Source organism: Pocillopora verrucosa, chromosome 11 (assembly GCF_036669915.1).
Source record: "Pocillopora verrucosa isolate sample1 chromosome 11, ASM3666991v2, whole genome shotgun sequence".
Classification (NCBI taxonomy): domain Eukaryota; kingdom Metazoa; phylum Cnidaria; class Anthozoa; order Scleractinia; family Pocilloporidae; genus Pocillopora; species Pocillopora verrucosa.
This window is the reverse complement of record NC_089322.1, coordinates 15,060,075-15,081,149: the sequence shown is the minus strand read 5'-3', so window position 1 is coordinate 15,081,149 and position 21,075 is coordinate 15,060,075. Positions and strand designations below refer to the sequence as shown.

The following is a 21,075-nucleotide window of genomic DNA, read 5'->3' as shown; positions in this document are numbered from 1 at the left end:
GTATTAAAATTACAAATAGAAGTTAAAATATATATGTAGGTATAGGGTCTAAAAGTCTATTGATTTCTGAAAGCTAAACTAGTACTTGGAAAAAACTACGGCGCTATCTTTCAGTCCTGCATTTAGTTAATGTATATTTGTTAGCGCATCTCGTTTGATAGTGGTGCATGCAATGTCTCGTCATTGGGAGATATTTAATCGATGTCCTTCTTTTGAGATCTTTTCAAGAGTTTTAACAGAGTTCACTACGTCTCTCGTCTAATGTTCCTAAATTTAGGAATTGAAGGGCTTCTGAGTAGGAATACACAGGTACCATGATTTGTACTTCGTAAAGGTTACGTTGTAAGAAGTACTGAAGAGACTGGTACTTTGCATTTATCTTCCTTGCGAGCTGATTCACTCCTGTTTTGAGATTGCACCTGGCTCAGTTAAAGCACGCTGTCTTGTGATAAGCTCAGTGAGGTACTAACCAACTTTGTCATATTACCTCACCCTCAAACATTTGAAATGAACGTAAGCGTGAATCAATTTTCAGCTGAGCGTCGTATATGTCTCAAAAAATCAGACACAAAAGAAACAGAACAGCGGAATACATATTAACAGAGTTGACGCAACAACGATCGCATGACATGAAACTTATGATTCATTGTAGAACTGAGAACTCGAATTCTCGCACTGTAATTCAAAAATCCACATAAAAACTATCTATCATATCAACTGATTCCTCTTTGCTCTATTTGCTTCATCTTATTTCCTTCCTGGAGGAGTGTGTAGCCTGCATGGATAAATGTTTAACTCGGAATCTGTATAATCTGTTAATACGACTCGTGCGATCTGGTTTGACTAAAAAGGGGAAAAAATACATTTGAAAAAAGGGAACTAAATTAAACGAAATACCACTTACTAGATTTGAAAGCCTGAGAGAAAACATGATATTCAAAACGCAAAGATTGCTCCCTTGCGAGCACACGGTCTAGACCATAATGTCTATCTCTAGCCCGAAATCGCGCGGAAGGGCCAAACTAAAAAAAGACATATTGCGGTTAACAGAGTTAATTTTGGGATAGCATTATGAGACAGAATGTGAAATAAAACGCTACTCAATGGCTGATCGTAAATTTTTAGGGACTTTCTATGAGTAATGGGGAGGGGCTTGCTTATATGGAAGCTGATGTGGGGGTCTGGGGCATTCTCCCTAGAAATGATTCAAATTTAATCTGAAAATAGGATAAAATTTGCTTGAAATATGAAGTGGTGGATATCCTTTAAAGATTCGCCTCTGGTTAAGGGGAATGGTCGATTAACTAATGCGATAATTTTAGTGAGAACAGATATGTAAAGTTTACTGGAAGAGGTCGACTTTTCAATAAAATGTGCTAGTCATGGTCGTCAGCCAGAAAATTCTCAACTGGATGATCTTAACGCAATTAGTTGTTACGGTGAAGGTGACCTATAATTAGATTTCAATAATTTTGGTAATGACCCAGTAAGAAACTCTTGTAAGAGTGAAAGGTAGATTTTCCTTCTTCTTTTCACTTTTCAGATATGTGAAAAAATAAGTTTTATCATCAAGAATAGGGTAAAAACAGAAAAAAAAAACGGCTGTTAAAATATTAGTCATGACATGGAATAAACCTGCAATCCTTGTATCTTCTTTCTGACAGTGGAATCATTTCTTCCTAACTTGGCACACATAAGACAAATATATTGTATTTGTCTCTTGTTTTTCAATTTCAAAAATAAAGACTAAACGAAATAAATAGCATGAAGTGCATCGTCCGGTTGAAGTGTTTACATCAGCGGTGCAGCTGGTCCACGTGTGCTTGGAAATCTGCTCGCACTCGGAAAACTTGACATCTACTATTGCGAAACGTCACAGCAGCACCATAGAGCAGATGTTAGCTTGCTCGAAGGCCATACTTAAGCTTCGTACATTAGAGGCAAAAGTGAGTTTTCCAGCGTTCAAGACTTCACATCAGGATGGGCTCGGTAATGCTATCTGTAGTGTTTTTGCTCTCAGAGTTAACTCTTGCCCATGGAAATCAAGGTACAGAAATAGCAATGATTTCTTTGAATAGCATTCAACACTACCAGTTTAATTAACTATGCTGTATCATTTTATGTTGAATTTCTTTTGAATCTTTGGAGTTTATCGTTCTGTACAATTAAACCTACGGTGTGAAATACTGTGCGCGAAATAAAACTCGCAACTGAAAAAGCCTGGTACAAGAGAGGAAAGGTTAACGTGGTAGGCAAATAGCAAACATGAGACATTTCGTCTAGACTTTGGAGACTTACGAACCCGAACGCTATTTCTCTAAGATTCATTCCACAGTCCTCATTTCTCGACTACAAGAAATATAGCAAACTATTCCTAGGAATTAAGGGGTAAGTCTCTGAAGAAACCGTAGCGCTGCGTATGTGGGGTTTTATGGGATACTTTGGTTTTATGAACTGAGTTGATAATGCAAATTAGCCACCGTAAAGAGTTTCTTGAGCTGACGTTTCGAGCGTTAGCCCTTCGTCAAGGCAGAAGAAAAAAAGAGTTGACTAAGCTAAATTACCCCTAAGAATTGTTGAAAGACTATTTGTTAGAATCAAACGTCTTCAGCTTTACTCCAGAATAAATTAAGCATAATTTGATCATTTTTTCATTGATTTATAAGCAATAAGTACTTGTTATCTTTTAGTTCTCCTCGCACCACTTATAAAAACCTAGCCATTTAATTTAAAGTCTGATGATCAGTAAGATATCCTTGTCGGAATATCGGTGCTTACCTGTGTTACAACCGCAGTCTTCCAAAATCTTTTTTCGAAAGGGATGCTAAATGCCCAAAAGCAAATGATAGTAAGATATAGTAAGAAGCATGAAGCTGAATCGATTTCCGGAGCAAAGTTCTAAACCATCAGGCTTGATGGTTTATATGCCATTACCTCACTGTGGGTTACTTAAGGTCATATACCGTAATTATTGTACCCTCTTCTCCGCAGGATGCGGCAAGCGACCAATTTCTACACGTGTGGTGGGTGGAATTAATGCTGAGCCAAATTCCTGGCCTTGGCAGATATCTTTGAGAGTTAAAGCGCGAGGAAAACTGTATCACATTTGCGGAGGATCTCTCATTTCTCCGACGCATGTTGTCACCGCAGCACACTGTGTCGTGCAAAATGCCGCTCCGAGTCGTTACAAAGTTGTCGTAGGTAAGCTTAATTTCGTCCTTAAATACCGCGTGATAGGGTATTTGTCTTTCGGTTGGAAATCTCATGTTTGCTGTTTTTACTCTTCGCAATTTGTGTGATGGAAGTCGTCATTGACAAAACCGAAAGGGTTCAGCTGCTTGTGAGATGGGCTTCCTTTAGAAGACACCAACTAAGTAAAAGTATTTTTATTCGTAACATGCAGGCTCTTCTAAGGATGTAATATATGTTGGATTTATGAGAGAAGTACTCTTTCTTCACGGTAATTGGAATACGAATAGTGTTTTCTTAGTCAAAAGTGATCAGATGAAAAAGCAACTGAGACTTTGAAGTCCGTTGAAGAACTTATTCATTCAGGACTGTATTAAACGCTCCGCCTTAGAGATCTGTGTGCATGCGTAGTTTTCTTTGTCTTTAGGTTTATTCGTATCGTCCTTACGCCATTCATCTGGAAAACTTTCAAGGAACTCTTATTTCTCATTCACTTCACACGATTTATTTATTTTTAATATTCTTTCTCTTTTCTCCTTTTTTTCTTCCCTCTTTCCCTTCCCTTCTTTCCTCCTCCCTTTCCTCTTTCCTCTTTTTAATGCTTTCCTTTTCTTTCTTTTTTCTTTCCTAGGTGAACACGACCAGACCGTAGAAGAAGGTGCAGAAAAACTGATAGACGTGGCTGCTGTCTGTTATCACGAAGGATTCTCCATGAAACATATACAAAACGATATCGCCCTGCTCACACTCGCCAAACCGGTAGTGCTGAGTGACAGGATTAACATCGTTTGCTTACCACAGCAAAGTCGACAGGTTCCCGCCGGAACCAACTGTTACATAACAGGTAGCCAATCAAAGTCTTGTACTCACGTCATGAACATAACCCTGGCCGTGGAACTGGGTTATTTATTTTTCTTTGAAATATGGGAGCGAGTAAGAATCTATCAAGAAACTTGGAAAATTCTCAAATTTTGTAACGCTACCCTTGCATGCAAAAATATCAACTTTCTTTACAATCAGTTTTCGCGAGGCGGCGAAACACTAAATCAATCTATTGCATTTGTGACAGGCCTTAACATGAAGACTTTTCGCGTTCGTATTGTTGAAAAGGGATAATTGCCAGCGTATGCAATATAAAACTTTTGATGTTCAACATCATTCTTTATAAAACAACCGAAATAGTACGAGTGCCCTGATTGGTCGAAAACTTGTAGTTTGTTTCACCAGGAAACCCATAGAAACTTGAAACATAATGTGCTTTGTTTTTAAGTTTATTTTATAAATTAAAAGCAATAGGCTACACTTTCTGTTGGTTGGCCGATGTAATAAACCTCTTGTGATGCTGGGAGAATACGAAGAAAGTTTGTTAATCACGAGGCGAAAGGTGAGTGATTTACAAACGTTTCTCGTGATCTCCCACCATCACAAGCAGGTTATTACGTCGGTCAACCGAAAGAAAGACCGATTTATTGTTTAGGGCTCCTCTAACCTTCTGTGATATTCTTCAGGGCTTGTCACTTAGTGTGCCGAACGAAGAATTCGTGACAGACGAAAACTAATATCTTCAAGACTAAGCTTAGGACATTTTTATAGGTTGGGGGAGAATCATCGGCGGTGGAAAACCAGCAAAAATCCTTCAACAAGCTGTCATGCCAGTAGTGGAGCATCAGACATGCGCAGTGGCCAACAAAGATATTGTGCCAGTGGATAAACACAGCATGGTATGCGCTGGATATGCGACAGCAGGAAATGTGATCAGCGGCTGCCAGGGAGACAGTGGAGGTCCATTTGTTTGTAAAGAAAATGGGCATTTTGTACTTCATGGGGCTGTGAGCTGGGGACATCCTCGGTGTGAAGCAGAGACCACTTACACCGTTTTCACCCGCATAAGCTCCTATGTGGATTGGATCAATCATAAAATCGCCATGGGAGGTTCGGCGAATTTTTTATTTTAAATTTCATCTCCGTTCTGATATCAATAACATTTTGGTTTCATTTTATTTTTGATTGAATTACCATCCTCCTCTTTTTCGTCGATTAGGTTACGGACAAGGATGTGCTCCAACCCCTGCTCCACCCACAAAACGACGTAAGCAAAACTATCATCTCACATCAGTTGCAACTAATTTCACGCAGCAAACCCCCCCCCCCCCCCCAAAGTTAAATAATTACCGATCCCAAACAATGACAGGTCTTTAAGTGAATATATGGTGTACATGTACTAGGGAAAACAGCGAGGCATGCGCAATTAGAAGCCTCAAGTAATTTAATTAAATCATCTTCTCATTCTTTTTTTAACCTCAGTATATTTTGTAGAGTATGGTAGTTTATTGTCAATTGATCGTTTTCAAAATGCGTCATAACTTTGAGTTGACACTAAAAAAAATATATTTCTATCTTATAGCCTGTTTTGACCGATGGGGCACAGAACATTGCCAGCGTTATAAAGGACAGTGTGGAGTACACACTGTGAGAATCAGCTGCCGTAAAACGTGTAACTTCAGATGTTAACTGTACTCAGATTTTAAATCAATAAAAGTTATATGTGGAATAAACTGCGATGAACTAGATTACTATCTTTGGGGAGAGCAGCACTACTCTTAGTCGCTTCGAGTTACAGAAATCAGAATAAGCTCGGATCAAACAAACTGTTTTCTTAACCAAACAAAATTTATTTTAAATTGTATTTAACTTTTCTCATTGGCGCCTTAATATTCAGGTTCAATTCATAATTTTGAACAAATATTTGTTTGCGAATTGTTGGTATTTTCTTTCACACAGTTGAGTGAAAATTAAATCTATGATTAACTTCATCTGAAGGACTGTCAACATCCTGCAAAGGTAAACCTACGCAAAGATCTTAAATTGAAATTCATCAGCATGTTTAGAGAATTTTTCCAAATTTTATGTTGTTGTTGTTGCTTTTTATACATTCTTTTTTGTACTTTTTCTTGTGCACCGAGTCTCTGATGTAATCTTAACTTTTTCAACGTCCATGATTTTGAAGAAACATTTTCATGTTTACTATTAACGAGTGTTAATGTTAAATCTCGAGTTCTCGGAGAAATTCGGGGTACCGACAAAGTTGTTTTAGTTTAAGTTTTGATTTGACTTAAAGTTTTGTAACAAATTACTCGTGAACAAAGCACATTTTAGTCAGCTCGAGCCGACAGGATTTCGTCCAAATTTAGTTTCATTTCTTCGAAATATGAATTGATAAATAGAACGTCGAAGCCGTCGTGGTCTCTACAATATAGAAATAAAATTTAAAAATAAAACATCACCTTTAGGCCAAATTTTTGACACAATTGTTATTTTTTTTATTATGAATTGGGAATATCAATTATTCATGATGACTTTTTTCAAAACCGGTTGATTTCGTTTTCGAAAAAATATATATATCAATGTCCATAGGGTGTTAAAGAGAGAAACTTTTTACCAATGTAACAGTTCACTATAGAAGAGAGCTTTCCGTTCATTATACCGAGAGTTAGAGAGACGACAACGTTTCTGGAATCTTCCCTGTAGCTCAAATCACCTGAGTTGTTGTGATTTCGTCACCTCCTGTGTGCGTGAGCGGGTAAAAAACATCTCACAAGCCAGTTCAGTGGTGATGTCAAAAGTTTCCTGTTCAGAGGGCGATGTTGAAAGTTAATTCTACCTTTGTCACCATCCGTCCGCAAGGTAACAGCGGAGACTCGTGTCGCTGACAATCATCTCGTGACCAGAAAATCTGGTCAAAATTAAGAGATCTAAGGAGTGTTTGTTTTCTTCTGCGGCACTAACGGTAATTATAAAACTAATTTTGTTAAATTAATTTCGGAACAACTTTAAAAAAATAAGTTGTTTCTTTTAATGGTCGCGAATTTTGCGCTTTCAAACCGCTCATTGTGGATGCGTTTTCGTGTTAATCTGTCCACTACATTTTCATGTTAATTTATGTTAATAATTGCGTGATCCTGTCTTGGAGAAAATACTGAGCTATCACGCACATGCGACTGCCCCAAAAATTTCCAACAGGAGAAACGTTTTTATCATATTGATGATACTAGTTCCGTGCTCAAATGAGCGTAACTATTTAAAAAGCTTTTTTAGAAGGATAACGCATTTCTCGCGATGGAAAACGTGATCGTTGGAGGGTACGTTTGCGTGACTTTGACCCAGTCTATCACCTCTCTGTGTCGATTGCGTGTCAAGTTCGCGTGACGAGAAGCAACCGCTGACCAGGGTTCCAGTTAGAACGACCAGGAATGCAAAGATGGTGGAGGCATTAGACGTGTTGACCTTTCGCCGCTAACAATAATCTCGTATTTAGTTCTCCAAATTTGATGCTTTGACAACAGCGAAGACCATTCGACCAGGGATTGTGATGGGGGAATTTGGAGAAACGAGAAAGGGGTAATTTTGGTGTGGTTTTAGCTTAACTAAAGCCTTGCACATTGTTCAAGATATATACTTCTGTTGGCGCCTCGCTGAATGGATTGTTAGCACGCACATGTGTTTGGTGTGAAAATTGATTGTAATTATAATGATTTCGCTTTCTCCTCTAGACAAAATTTGGAGACGATAATTTCGAAGCTTTCTAAGGAGCAGCCGAACGGGAGACGAAACAGTTTTATGCTGGTAAGAGCGATGTTTAATTTAACCGAGTTTCTTAGGCGTCGCTTGTTTTAACACTGCCTGGCCCTTGCGTGTTGTTTCGACTAACATGCTGTTTGGTATGCATGATTAGCTTAGGTAACTTTATTGTTCAACTGTGCGAAAATTCGCACCAGAAAGGTGTCGGAGAACTTAAAACTCGTACTCTGTTTTGGCTTTTCGCGATTTAAAGCAATTTTAACCGGTACTTTGTCGAATTTAGAGTTTCGTGTCTTCGTTAGGGAAAACACGATGCTTGTCCTTTGTAGTTGATGATAAGCACGCTTGCATGTAAATGTGTGAAATGAATGGCGTATTTCAAATACCTCCTATTGGTAAACTGCCATTAAACCCAGCCCCTGAATGTCAAAGGGCTTTACAGGAGACAGAGAAACAGTATTTACCAATCGCTTTACCTTGAGGGCAACATTTTGTAGTAACATTTCCGTCTAACCGACAGTGCAATAAATTACTCGCTGTTACAGTACTACATGTATAGTTCACGGTAAGAAACCGGCGTTTCGAAAGTCTGTCTAACATGATTTTTATTTACCACCACTTTTGTCGCTTGACTAGATCTGCTTTCGAGGGCTTTGTTATTTTTGTACAAATTTACATACGAATTTCAATAAACTTGTACACCATAATAAAGCTTTATTTCTTTGTTCGCGCTTCGCCGCAGTTGAAATCGAAGACTCTACTGTGGTTTTCTCTCAGGAAGCCTGTCATTCGACAATATTCGCGCTTGTTAAAAATAATTCCGGATGTTACAAAGAGAAAGAGAAATTTTAGAAATAGGTCAAAAATAATCTGAGAACTTGCAGCGACTTAGTCAAAGCACGTGTTTTCGTTGGTGTCGGTAACATTTCTCGTTTAATTAATATCTCGAGGCGAAGATCTCCGCGTACACAATACATCATATAGTTGTTCGTGTGTCTCTAAAGATAATAGGGCACATGCAATTCGATCCTTGTTAACACGATATGTAAATGTTCTTAGCCATGACACTCATTAAAACTGTCTGACTACAAGTATGTCAATGTCCTATTGGCTACAAGTATGTCGACAAACGCTTTCCATTATCATTATTTGTTATTTGGGCTGGTGTAAGTGATTCCTGCCCAGATCGCAAGACGGAGGCTACGGCATCTTGGATATTTTTTTACACGCCAATCTTAGCGTTAAACTCGTGAAGCACATTTTATATTTTGTTGTTATCGCATTAAATGTTGTTTGCAACCTTAATACTGATATGGTATGTCCAGATGTATAAATACTGAAAATAAATTATGGCTCAGACTAGTTTGAAAGTTTTTGGACGTCAGATGTTACGTTTACAAAATAGCAGAGTCCATATAAAAGGTTCTGAGAAATTATGTTCTACCTCCTCAGTGCGACCTGAAATTTTGCAGCTTTTATGTACTTTTTTTTCCTTCCTACTTAGTTCCTTGCAGTATTTTAAACATATCAATTATAGAATCTAGGAAACAATTGCTCTCCTTAACTCACTTGTCAGAATGCAAAATTTCATTTCTACTTCTGAGAGTATAAGAGAGTTCTCAAGTTTTGGTTTATGTCATTATTTCCCATGGTGTTTCAATGTTTCCTTTTTAGCAATTTTTTCCACATTTTGAAGCTCTAGTTTTTGCATTTTAGAGGATAAGAAAAAAACAACAACAACAATGCCAGCTTGAGTGTTGATTAGGGATTAGACCAAAAAATGCCACTATACCACTGCAACTGGATCTTGGTTTACTGTGGAATATAATACTACAGAATAAATGTCAAGTTTTACATGTCAGGTCTTGGAATATAAACATACATCTTAAATTGTTTATGTCAACTTCAACTGCAGTGAATTGTTTATGTCTCTGTCTCTGTATTGATGTAGCTCTATTAGAGTGGGTGTGTTAACTACATGTAATTTCTGTTTTGATAAGATTGATTCTTGTCAGAAAAAGTGCAGCTATAGACAGAGAATTTATCCTATGTAAGTTCAAGTGCTTACGCAAAAAGGATTACTATCACACGTAAAGCCCTGTCTGTATATTTGCAAAATTGTCTAGACTTCTAGGTCTATCGTTTAGCCTCTTGCACCCAGGACTTGTGGATGTTGCTTTTATTTCTTTTTTTCTTGTAGGAAGATTAACATGTGGTAAGTTAAGAAATGGAAATTACAGAAATTTAAGACTTTTTTGGTGTACTCAGTTGTGTTTCTTTCTTCTTCTTGGCGAACTACCCACACTTTAAATTTTTCTTTGCAACTAATGACCATCTTCCCCATGAGGATAAGTCTGCATATTTTAACTTTAATATGGTTTGAGAGTCCCTTGTGAGACAGAAAAATCTAGAATAGCCTGCCACCTGGGTCTCATTACCAGATTACATCTAGTTTTCATATCAGTAATGACAAAAATGTAATTTCTGAAGCAAAAATTGCACAGACATCAGAACTTAACAGGATTATCAATGTAAGGTGAAAAGTTATTATAGTAAAATAATATTGGATTATTTAAAAAGAACAGTCCACCCCAAGTGAAAGAGAAACATCAATAAAAGTTCTGGTTCTGTTTTGAAATCAATAATATGCACAACTGGTTGTGCAAAACTTTTATTCCCAATGATTTGAGGGCTTGACAGCAAGTAACCTTTCCCTGAACAAAGTATTGTAGAAAGAATGAAGAAGACAATTGTATAAACAGAGGGATCATTAGTTTTTATTTATAACATTATCTTACACCCCACTGACACTTGAGAATCTAAATGACAATCTCTAATATCTGTAGGCTTATAACCTCTTTCCTGTGTTAATAAACAGTGAATTATTCATAGAAAGAACTTCAAAGTTCATGATTGAATTCAATTCAATTCAGTGAATACATTAGCCTACTAGAATTTGTGACAACTCATGACTGATACCTTTGTGTATAATGAACAACAAAGTCTGTATACCACATAGATAGGGCTTGCAAGATTTCAATCAATGCACATCTCATAAAACTCCAAATCCCCAAAACTTGCAGTACCATAGGGTATTCTAACTGAACAAAATAATTAAAATTAAAAAAAAAAGACACGACTTTTCAGAGGCTTTCCTCAAAATGGTGAATTGTTGTCAAAATCAAACCTGGAAGTTATGCTCAGTAATTGTTATTTGAATGCTCACACTAAGTATTCATTCAAACACTCATAGGTGAAGGACCACTTTAGGCAACATTAAACCATTAACTTCCATGAGTGACCGAAACAGAATTTCTCTTCATGATATAAAAACAATACCAAGTAGACAAGGTTTTCCAGGACCCATGTGAACACTCACATGGTTGAGAAACAATTCGAGGATATGAAGAACCCACCATGTGCTTCGCATAAATATAAACCAACGCAGTTCAACAATAACTAACAAATTAACAGAAATAATATTAGTAACAATTTCCTTGACTTATGAATGAAAATTAAGCAAAGAATTGATCCTAATATGTGAACTACAATATTAGTAATTCAGCTTTTGGCAGCTTTTGACCTGCGTCACCCAGATACTAGATGGATGCCACCACCAACTGGGCTTAGGAAGCCACTGGTTAGCAGGGCAGCAAATTTTTGGCGGTTCCCTTTCCCACAGAGGAATTTGATAACAACTTGAAATGAATTAAATTTCAGTTGACCTGTGGATAAAAATCAGTTAAAGAAATGATCCTCACAAGTGCACCCCAATTCCTTAACAAACACACATGCCAACAAAGAAAAACAAATTTAGGTGTTCAACCATAAAGCATATGACAAGCAGTCCTATTGACCTAATATCTTGAATTTTGCAGCCTTTGTTTAGCTAGGGAGGTATAACAATGGAATTGTGTTGACACTTTTGACATATTTGATAGAGATCAATAAATTTTGTACTAATGTAATGCTGACAGCGTCACTGCTGACAAGTTTTGTTTAAATAAGTAAAATTGTGTCTGTAAGCAGTGAATAACAACAATAAAAACTGAAAGTTTCCCTTTCACTGTATGAAGGGATAGAAATGTTCTAGTGATTGAACACCACAAGGATAACTTCATCATCCTGTAAACAAGCAATCTATTGCCACCTATAAGACCTCTCAACTGCAAGCACTCTCTTTAATATCTAGAATGCTTGAAATTATATTTCCAAGCTTGTGGATTTCAAAACTCCTTGGGGAGCATAATTTTTTTAAAGCAGTTACATGCATGTGATAGTCACATTATATATAAGATGAGTGTAGGTGATAATTTCAAGTGCAATTTGGTGTTAATAAGCACAAGTTAGTTTTTCAAAGAAGACTTAAACTGCAAAGGTAGTTAGGGGGCAAGTGAGATTTGTAGTCTTTGAAATATTTACAACTTACACAAAATTGGATGAGAAATCAAATTTTTGCTAATAAATAGTTTACATGAAAAAAAGCCATCACAGGAAGTCAAGGCAGACAGCATGTCAGTGTTACTTTGCACTTGTGTTACATGAAAAAGGCACTTGTTTTTGGCCAATCAGAAGCCCCTAAGTTTTTCATATATAGTAACTATATATAATATATATACTAACTGACCACCAACATGAATGGCTAAAGAAATAGGGGGTCTCAAGGGAGAGATGGCTCTTATGGCCAACTGTTAAAACTTTGGCCATATTGCAGCTGACAGTTAATATCTTTGCATTGTGATAGGAGGAAAATTTTTACGGTTAACCTTTTCAAACCACTACCCATCAAAATTTGTTGATGTTTACACCTGGGCATAGTTGTATAGGGGATAAATAACGCTATCCTACGCATAAATTGCTATATAGCTGGTAAGTGATCACAAAATGTACTGCACCATCCACTGGATAGCATTATCCATAATATCATTCGACCTTCAAACAACCAAGGCCTGATGGTCAATCACATCTCTAAATAGGGTAATAAAAAACATCATGTTGAAGTAAAAAATATCAAGAAAACCACTAAAATCATAGACCAACTGACATTGCAAAAACCATTTATACTCGTCAGTGATGTCTGTGGACTGTTACTAAGGAAATCAAGGTCCATATATATAAAAACTGAGCTGTAACTGGATCAAATCTATCATCACTGCAATTCTCTGAATCTTAGGTCTTCAGCCTTCAAGTAAATTGCATTTCCACTTTTTCTAGATTTCAGGAATAGACCATTCCAATGTCATGTTTCACCTTGGGAATGGAGGTAAGACTGAATATTTGATTTTGTTATCACAAACTGTGTGACTTGGTGATTTTTTTTTTTAACCCTTTCTTAGCCTGTATGTAGGCTCTCAAAGGAGCTGCAACAAAAGCGGCTACGGCATTTTGGGCTGGCATTTAAACTGACCATGTGAAATATATCAATAAGATTAATTAATAATAATGAAGGATTTCAAAAGCGCCATATCCATTAACACTTTTTATAACATAAGCTTACAAAAGAGCATGCTCTAATTGGCTAAAACACTCCATCCATGCCTGTGGGTTGCAATCTGAAATCACTTTGTTTTGCTTTTTTTTCTAAATGAAACAAAAGATGTTTAAAAGTCTCGATGTTACTTAAGTAATGGTTAGAACGCAGCATTCAACCATCAAGTTATCAAAAGCACTTGGAAGGTTTGCTTAGCACTCAAAAAACTAGAATGGCACTTCGCTATCACCTTGTGTGACTCTAACACTTCTTTAACATCTTCCTGCATACATCCATAAATCGATGGTTGCATTCTGCACTCTAACAATTTCTTAAGTAGACTGCATTGAGCAGTGTTAAACTCTAGTGCTAAACACCTTACAGTTTCTTGCCACCTCAAGTCTCAGGGGCTTGGCTGCAAGTGCCACAGCAACAATAAGAGCCAGCACACAAGCTAACCTTCTCTGAAATCACTAACAAAATTAACCTACAACTGAAGTACAACTAAAGCAAGCTAGGTCAGGAAAACTAAAATATGGACATCAGAGAATTACAAAAATTTTTCACCTTTTAAGTGGTGGTACACTAGGAAACTAAGACCATCTAAACTTAATTTGTATCTCATCAAGAAATTATAAATAATGGTAATAGGACCAAGTGGAGTCCAATTCCATCTGTAATCATACAAATGATTAACAAAATTGGATGAGCGCAAAGCAGGAGTCCAATTTGTTAATTGTGAGTATGATCAAATACAGAATTAGATGACATGAAGTCCTGATACCATTTAATCAAAACTATGACAAAATTTGAGAAAGAAATTATACATTGGTTGTACATTTTCATAAAAAAAAACCAACTCTTAACTCGGCAAAATGCAAGACAACAGTGCACGCTCATGATGCATTCTGTCCACTTACATAGGTATGATGTGTTAACTGTCCCTTTAACTGTTCTATTACACTGTCCAATTACAAGCATGATGCGTACACTGTCCTATAAGTGCTCAAATCAAGCTGGTGATAACCAATCACGTTCAAGAATTTTGTCATAGTTTTGATTATGGTCAGAATTTGTGTGAAATGTTTGACTAATCATGCTTAACAATTACACCATCCTGAGAAATCAGATGTTATGTGTAATAAGAAAAGTTCTTTGTTGCTATTTTCTACATTATGAAATCCTAGGGAGAGTCCCAAACTTCATATACAACCAGATTACCATGCTTAAATAACAAGGAAATTATATTTAATACGGTTTATACTACTCCTGCATTAATGACTAGCAATTCTTATTTCCATCCTGTGAAACAATGATAACTGTGACCTTTTGAAATTAGTCTGTATCATAAGCAAACCTGTTTATAGATCTATACACACGAATTAAAAAAAAAAGCAAACATTTACTTCGCTTTTTCCAATTTTTTCCTTTTGTAATTTAATTTGAGAATTAGGTTATCAACTTCAACAACACGTCCTTTTCTGCCAGTCAAAGCTTTTGGTAGTCATTAGCCTGGTCAAAAATAAAGATGTCGCTCTTTCTGTAACATTAATTAAGTGCAATACAGTTGTTTCACACTGTTACAGATTCAAAGGAAAGAAAAATTGCTACTGGATCTGGTTGACGATTTGAACAATCGATTTAAGACTTTCGATCCTTATTCAAAATTGCCCCATCAAAAAAAAAAGCTATTCAATCAACCTTTAATTAAAGAGGGTTCTTTGGTTGATCTAACTCACCTCTATTAACAAAGTCGCTTATCAAAGATGGTAAAAATTAGTATACGAATGAAACAAACTGGACCGCACGTGTAAACCTCTCAAACATGTTGGATAAAAGACAGTCGTGTTACCATTCGGCTTCGATTTCGTTTGTTCGTACAGTCTAGTGATTGGTCGGTTAAATTTCCGGCCTCTACTCGGGTAATCACGAACTTATACGAAAGTAGAAATACAATCCCAGAGTGCACTGTCCGCTACAATAGGTGAAACTTCGATCGCCTTGGTCAGAGATGAGTGTTTATGATAATGACGGTGTCTCGCAACAGAACCTCGAGAGTAATTATGCCAAAGAAAACCAAGATCTACGTATTCAACTTGCCTAAAGGTTGTCGAAGGGGTAGGTGGTACGGAAATTATTGTACTTTGCTTGGAAAAGACATTAGAAAGTGATTTATTTCGTAATTTACAACAACAACGTATTTTAGTATTTCGTGAAGGCTGTTTCAGTGTTTTGTAGTGGTTTCAATTATTTTTTACAGCCAACAATGGAAGAAAATAAAAGATCGATCATAGATCAGACATTTAATGAGAGATATTTAAAATTGCCAAAGGAAAGCCAGCCGGAATCCATAGCTATCAGGAGGCTATCCAGTTATGTTCGAACAATTCGCTGTTTAGTTCGTATAGCATTTGATTTGTGCGTTTTAGATTCATGAGACGATTATTTGCTTGGTATGTTAATCAAAATTTTAGGGAAAACGTTGTACCCAGGCTTCCCCTCCTTTTCAACGAGTACCAGAAATTTATTACCAAAAAGTATGGCATAAAATCAGATCAAAATTAAATACATCTATTTCTTAGTGGCAAACTGTTGCATTTAATACTTAGTGCGCTTAAATATTCGCTCTCTTCTCTGACTGGAAAAGAAAAGTCAGAAAAGAACGACTCTATCCAATCACAAATTGGCACAAGTCCTCTCTTATTGCGTTCTTTGTAAAACCGATTATAGAGCAAAAGCTGCTTACAGGCCATTGAAAGTAACGTATCGTAAGGGATGTATTTTAGGTAATGTAAACGGCTAAGAATATACAAAAGTCATATATTTGAACTGCGGATAAAGACGTGAATGAAAGTGATCCTCGCAGTAATGTACACTACTTGAGCAGTAGTGAAAGTAAGGCCTGAAAAAAATTAGGCCTGTACGGGATTTGAACTCATGAAACCTTAGGTATTGTTAGCTCAGTTGCTAGCTCGTTTCATATTTTCTTTTCAGGGCATGAGTCCGAGGGAGAGGAAAGCGAACCAGACCTATTCCAATGTGGGAAATGCAAACGAATGTTTACCAGTCTACAGAAATACCTGAAACACAAAGCAGCCAAGGACTGTGTTCAGCTTCAAACTCACGGACAGACAAGTGCGGTCAGCCCTGTTACGAACGGAGAGGTAATGACGGTAGATAGTGGTCCGTTAAGTGTGATCGGGAAAAGCCCGACGATAGATCTGAAAAAAAAAGCCACTCGTTCGTTCGTTATGCAGTTTGTTTATTTGGTCGCTCGTTCATTTATTTCCTTGTTGTTTGTTCGCTGTTTCATTTGTTCGGTTGTTAAAACGCTCGTTTTTTAATTAATTTGTTTATTCGTGTGTTCCTTTCTTTCTATTCGCTCTGAGGCCTGGCCAAAGCTCGAAACGTCAGTTTTAGAAACTCTTTACGGTGGCTAAGTTAAACTATCAACTCAGTTGATAAACCGAATTATCTATTTATACCACTACTGACACAATACCACAATTTCTTAAGAAACTTACCCTTTTTTTCCTTCGTTCGTTTGTTCCTTCGCTCGCTTCATTTCTCCCTCGACGTTTGTTTGTTTTATAGCAGTTCGTTCGTTCTTATTTTCGCTCGATCTAGTCACTGTTTCGTATTTAGTAATACCTACGTTATTTCCATTATGTTTTTCTGCAGGTTTTTGACAGTCCTGATGAGAATAGCTCCATTCATAGTCCCACACGAAGGTAATTTAATCTGATAAGATTGTAGATAAAGCGTTCCCTGTTCTACCAAAAATTCCAAGTCATTAAATTCCGGTTTCGCGTTAAGGAAATTTTAAAGATTGTTCAACTATAGGATGTTGCTCATTCTTTATTTGGGTTCCGATGCCATGTAGTTTCTGTCGCTAATTCTAAATCCTTCATCGAAACAGTCTCTTGAAAGAATCGCTCCAAGACTAAAATACCCTTAAATACCCTTAAAGTGTTCTTTCAAGTTGTAATTAAAGAGACCTGATTTAATTTTCGTATCTCTTTGCAACATCATTCCATTATTATGCTGTCAGGTGATAGGAATAAAGGAAAATTATCAGCGAAAGTGAGTTGCCTCACCTTGATGTCACCCTAAACTCTCTTATTAACCGGTTTGGAATTAAATGGAGGCAAGAAAGGAGATTTACTCATCATATCTACGGATTGAAAGGGTTAAATGTGTACTTATTTTTTTGTTTGCAGGAAACACGACAGAAAAGGGATCGCTCGTCGAGTGTCCAACTTCTCCTCTGAAGGAGAATCCGTAAGTCCGGATATTCCAGTAGTCGTTCCAGAACAAGTTTACAGCGTCCCTCCATCATCCTTCCCTGTTCATATAGAAGCCCCTCCCACCTCCAATTTCCACGACTTCTCCAACCCTGTCGTTAGTATCTCTGTTGCCGAAGCTCTACGCTCGCATAGTCCTGTGGTAGTCCAACCTACGCCTAATTTCAACTCTTGGAATGGAACGGTGAGTGAACAGGCCGAAAATGTGAACCCGCCGACCATGGCGACCAGCGTCTATGCGCAGATGCCATCCGCAGCAGTGGTGAACCCCGCACCAGTTCTTTCCCACCAACACCCCAATCAGTCGTCTCCAGCACCCAGTATCGGCTCGTCACACGTCGACCAACAATGGACTGGGACGAGGCTGAGAGGACTAACGGCTATTCAACCAGCTGCTTCCCCCCAGGCTCCAGTCCACATGACGAGGAGCAAAAATGGACTGGGACAGCCTCCACCACTTGTGGTGCATCTTAAGGACAGAGGTATGTGTCTTGTATTTAGATATCAAACAAGCTTTCCACCGAACGCTCTGTCCTTAAGCCATCTAGAAATGGCATCCTTTTATTTTCTCCTCTCTTCTTCATAATTGCGTTACCTTTGTAGCTTATTAAAAAATTCTTACACGGCGCTGCACAGTCAAAAAGATTATTTTCGATTGGCAAAGCAACAGAACAGGGAAATTTTTACTATGGATTATCGAAAGTATTTTACTAAAACCCAGACATTTTGTCATACAAATTTTGGATCAATCCTTTTTGGATCCATGTCAGTATCTGAACAATTGTGCACCTACCCCTCCCCTGACTCAGTAACAGTCAAATGATAACAAGGTGGGGTTAATGTTGGGTTAGGGGAGGGGATGGTGTACAGTTGTTCACATACCAACGTTGATCCGAATTTCTTAAGGGTGTTTTATTTTCCTTTAAAATGTCTCTAGAGTCCAATAAATAAACGGAGCGTCCAGTGAAACTTCTGAGGTATTGCTTAAAAAAGAGTTGAAAGGATTATACGTCTAGAAGTAAAATATAATATTTCCTTACGATTCGCCATTTGTTTTTTTATGTAGGTCGACCCGTGCGTGCAAAGGAAACTGGCCTTACAGAAGAAGAACTTACAGAAGAGTTTGTGACTTCCTCTGGTCAGAAGGTTTACAGATGTAAAAAGTGTGACAAAGAGTTTTCGTTCTCTAGCCGTTTAAAACGCCATCTTCTGGTGCACACGGGTGCGCGGCCGTTCGAGTGTCACGTTTGTTCCCGCCGCTTCACGCAAGCCGTGGATCTAAAACGTCACATGCTACGTCACAGTGGTCAGAAACCGCACGTGTGTCACTTCTGCGGGAAGCAGTACACGAGAGGCGATCGGCTTAAAGTGCACTTGTTGTCGCATACTCAAGAAGATAATTCGGAGAAGCCCTACAGTTGCTCAAGGTGCAGTGCTACTTTCTACGAAGCAGAGGAACTGCGACTGCATGTGTGTGAATTTCAAGAAGGTACACAACTGGTTGGAGGTGATATTGAGCTCAATGACGCTTACGTAGAAGAGCGGGGAGGTAAGGTAGCCCGCACAGGAAAGAATTATTCGTGCGAGGAGTGCAATTCCAGCTTCACCAAGTACACTTCTCTCAAGTCACACCTTCTTAAGCACACCGGTGAAAAGAAGTACAAGTGTGAGCATTGTAACAAAACTTTCTTCAGCTCTAGTAGTTTAAAAATCCACGTCCGAGTTCACACTGGCGACCGACCGTTTAAGTGCAAGGAGTGCCCGAGGAAATTTAGTGACCCGTCGAACTTCAACAAACATAAACGATGGCACGCCAAACAAAAGGGCCCGAGTACACCGTCGGCAACATTGTCGAGCATCTCCGAAAACAGCTCGCCTTCCGATGATAAGACACAGAAGGAGGCTGCTGATGCCGAAGAAAATGGATCGGGGCCGACCGAAAACGAAGTAACAGCCGAAGAATCTGGTGCGAAAGAGGGTGACGCGAAAGAGGATTTGCGAGAAGATCTTTTCCCTGGGACGAGCCAAGATATGGAAACTGAGGAGACTGGAGGATTTAATTCGCCTGAGGCGTTGCTCAACATGGGATCTGAATGCGAAACTAGTGTAAAACAAGAGATAACGGACTAGTTAGGCTTTCATGACCCTTGGGAAACTCTCTGAGCAAACGCCATAGTCAAAACTCCTGGATCAATTTCAGTATCTGAGCTACTCTGCACCTTCCCCTCCCCTAACCCTATATTAACCCTCAGTTGTTTTCAGTTGACTATTGCTGGGTTAGGGGAGGGGTAGGTGCGCAGTTGCCTATGTGCTGACAATGATTTAGAACATTCTACATTTTCTTAAAAATGAATCTCCTATTTATATAAATTGGCTTTGCATTCTAAAATGATAATGTAAGCTAGCTTAAAAAGTATATCTAAACATCGCTTAATGAAAGTGTAACACTTCACAGATACAATGCGTTGCTCTCCATTTAACGTTTAAGGAAATATATCGGATTAGGTTTTAGAAAGAATAGATTTAGATTTGAATTTATATACTATATATTATTATTATTATCGTTCTTATTACAAAAAGAGCAAAATGATAACAGGTGTAGAGGACATGGGATTTTGGTTTAGAATATGAAGCCTCAATTCGATGCACAAGACCCAGTTCTCCAGGTTCGAATCAAAGAATATTGAAGCCATCTTGAAGTCTCTTTTATAGAATACACGTCATTTACATTCCTTCACGTGAGTAGCATTTCGCGTCGTTTACCGTTAGAAGAGCTTCCTTTATTAGATCATCGTGGGGGTGATGAAAATATCTATATCGACATGAAGTTATGGAGTGCAACCTTAGATATAACGCTAATTGCTTGCAGCTAAAAAGCAGGGTATAGCGTAAGGAAGTGCGTTCAACCCTTCCCTCCCCTTACCCCCTCTTCTCCCCCCCCCCTTTTCGAGAATAAGAAACGATTTACTATGACTAAACAATCTAACCACCTAACTAGTGGCTGAAGCGGAGAACGATCTTTCCGTTTCCTTTATTTCTTTGTTTGTTTGTTTGTTTGTTTGTATTTATAGCTGATGCGTGGCATCTTGGTTGCACTTTATAGCAATAGGCCATTTTACAGGTATATACTTAGTTGCCAAGCCTTTGATTTTGAGTGAGGCTGAAGATGACATTGTTGTGATAGAGACCAGTATCTAGTTAGCGTAATATCAAAGCAATTTACACTTGAAAAGCAGCAAGGTTTGTATCATAACATGGTCACCCTTAGCCTCACTCCTGTTCAAAGGCTTGGCACACACACAGCTGTAAAATGGACTATTACAGCATCATTGTATATAGCGCATTCCTTACTTACAATGCTTACGGACTTACATGTATTTAGCCTTTTTGTAACATATATTTCAAGTTCATGTACGTGGATTGGTTATGGTATCTACTAGCTTGGATGTCACTCTGAAATAGTAGCCAATATGCGCATGCTCATAGGTTTTGTTAAAGAATGAATAAACGTCGGCGTCGCAAAGGTACCGGGTG

At 38.0% G+C, this 21,075-nt stretch overlaps 2 protein-coding genes across 2 annotated transcripts; both read left to right on the top strand.

Moving 5' to 3' along the window:
- The first annotated feature begins 1,906 nt into the window (after nucleotides 1-1,906).
- On the top strand, nucleotides 1,907-5,732 carry LOC131789913 (elastase-1-like). Its single transcript, XM_059107103.2, has 6 exons — nucleotides 1,907-2,047; nucleotides 2,992-3,201; nucleotides 3,821-4,033; nucleotides 4,783-5,121; nucleotides 5,231-5,278; nucleotides 5,594-5,732. The coding sequence occupies exons 1-6, from the start codon at nucleotides 1,981-1,983 to the stop codon at nucleotides 5,698-5,700; spliced, it is 984 nt and encodes a 327-aa protein (XP_058963086.1). The 5' UTR covers nucleotides 1,907-1,980; the 3' UTR covers nucleotides 5,701-5,732.
- A 1,710-nt stretch (nucleotides 5,733-7,442) lies between these two features.
- On the top strand, nucleotides 7,443-21,068 carry LOC131777797 (uncharacterized). Its single transcript, XM_059094140.2, has 7 exons — nucleotides 7,443-7,587; nucleotides 7,740-7,812; nucleotides 12,982-13,030; nucleotides 16,232-16,401; nucleotides 16,919-16,968; nucleotides 17,458-18,023; nucleotides 18,608-21,068. The coding sequence occupies exons 1-7, from the start codon at nucleotides 7,559-7,561 to the stop codon at nucleotides 19,669-19,671; spliced, it is 2,001 nt and encodes a 666-aa protein (XP_058950123.2). The 5' UTR covers nucleotides 7,443-7,558; the 3' UTR covers nucleotides 19,672-21,068.
- The last annotated feature ends 7 nt before the right edge of the window (nucleotides 21,069-21,075 follow it).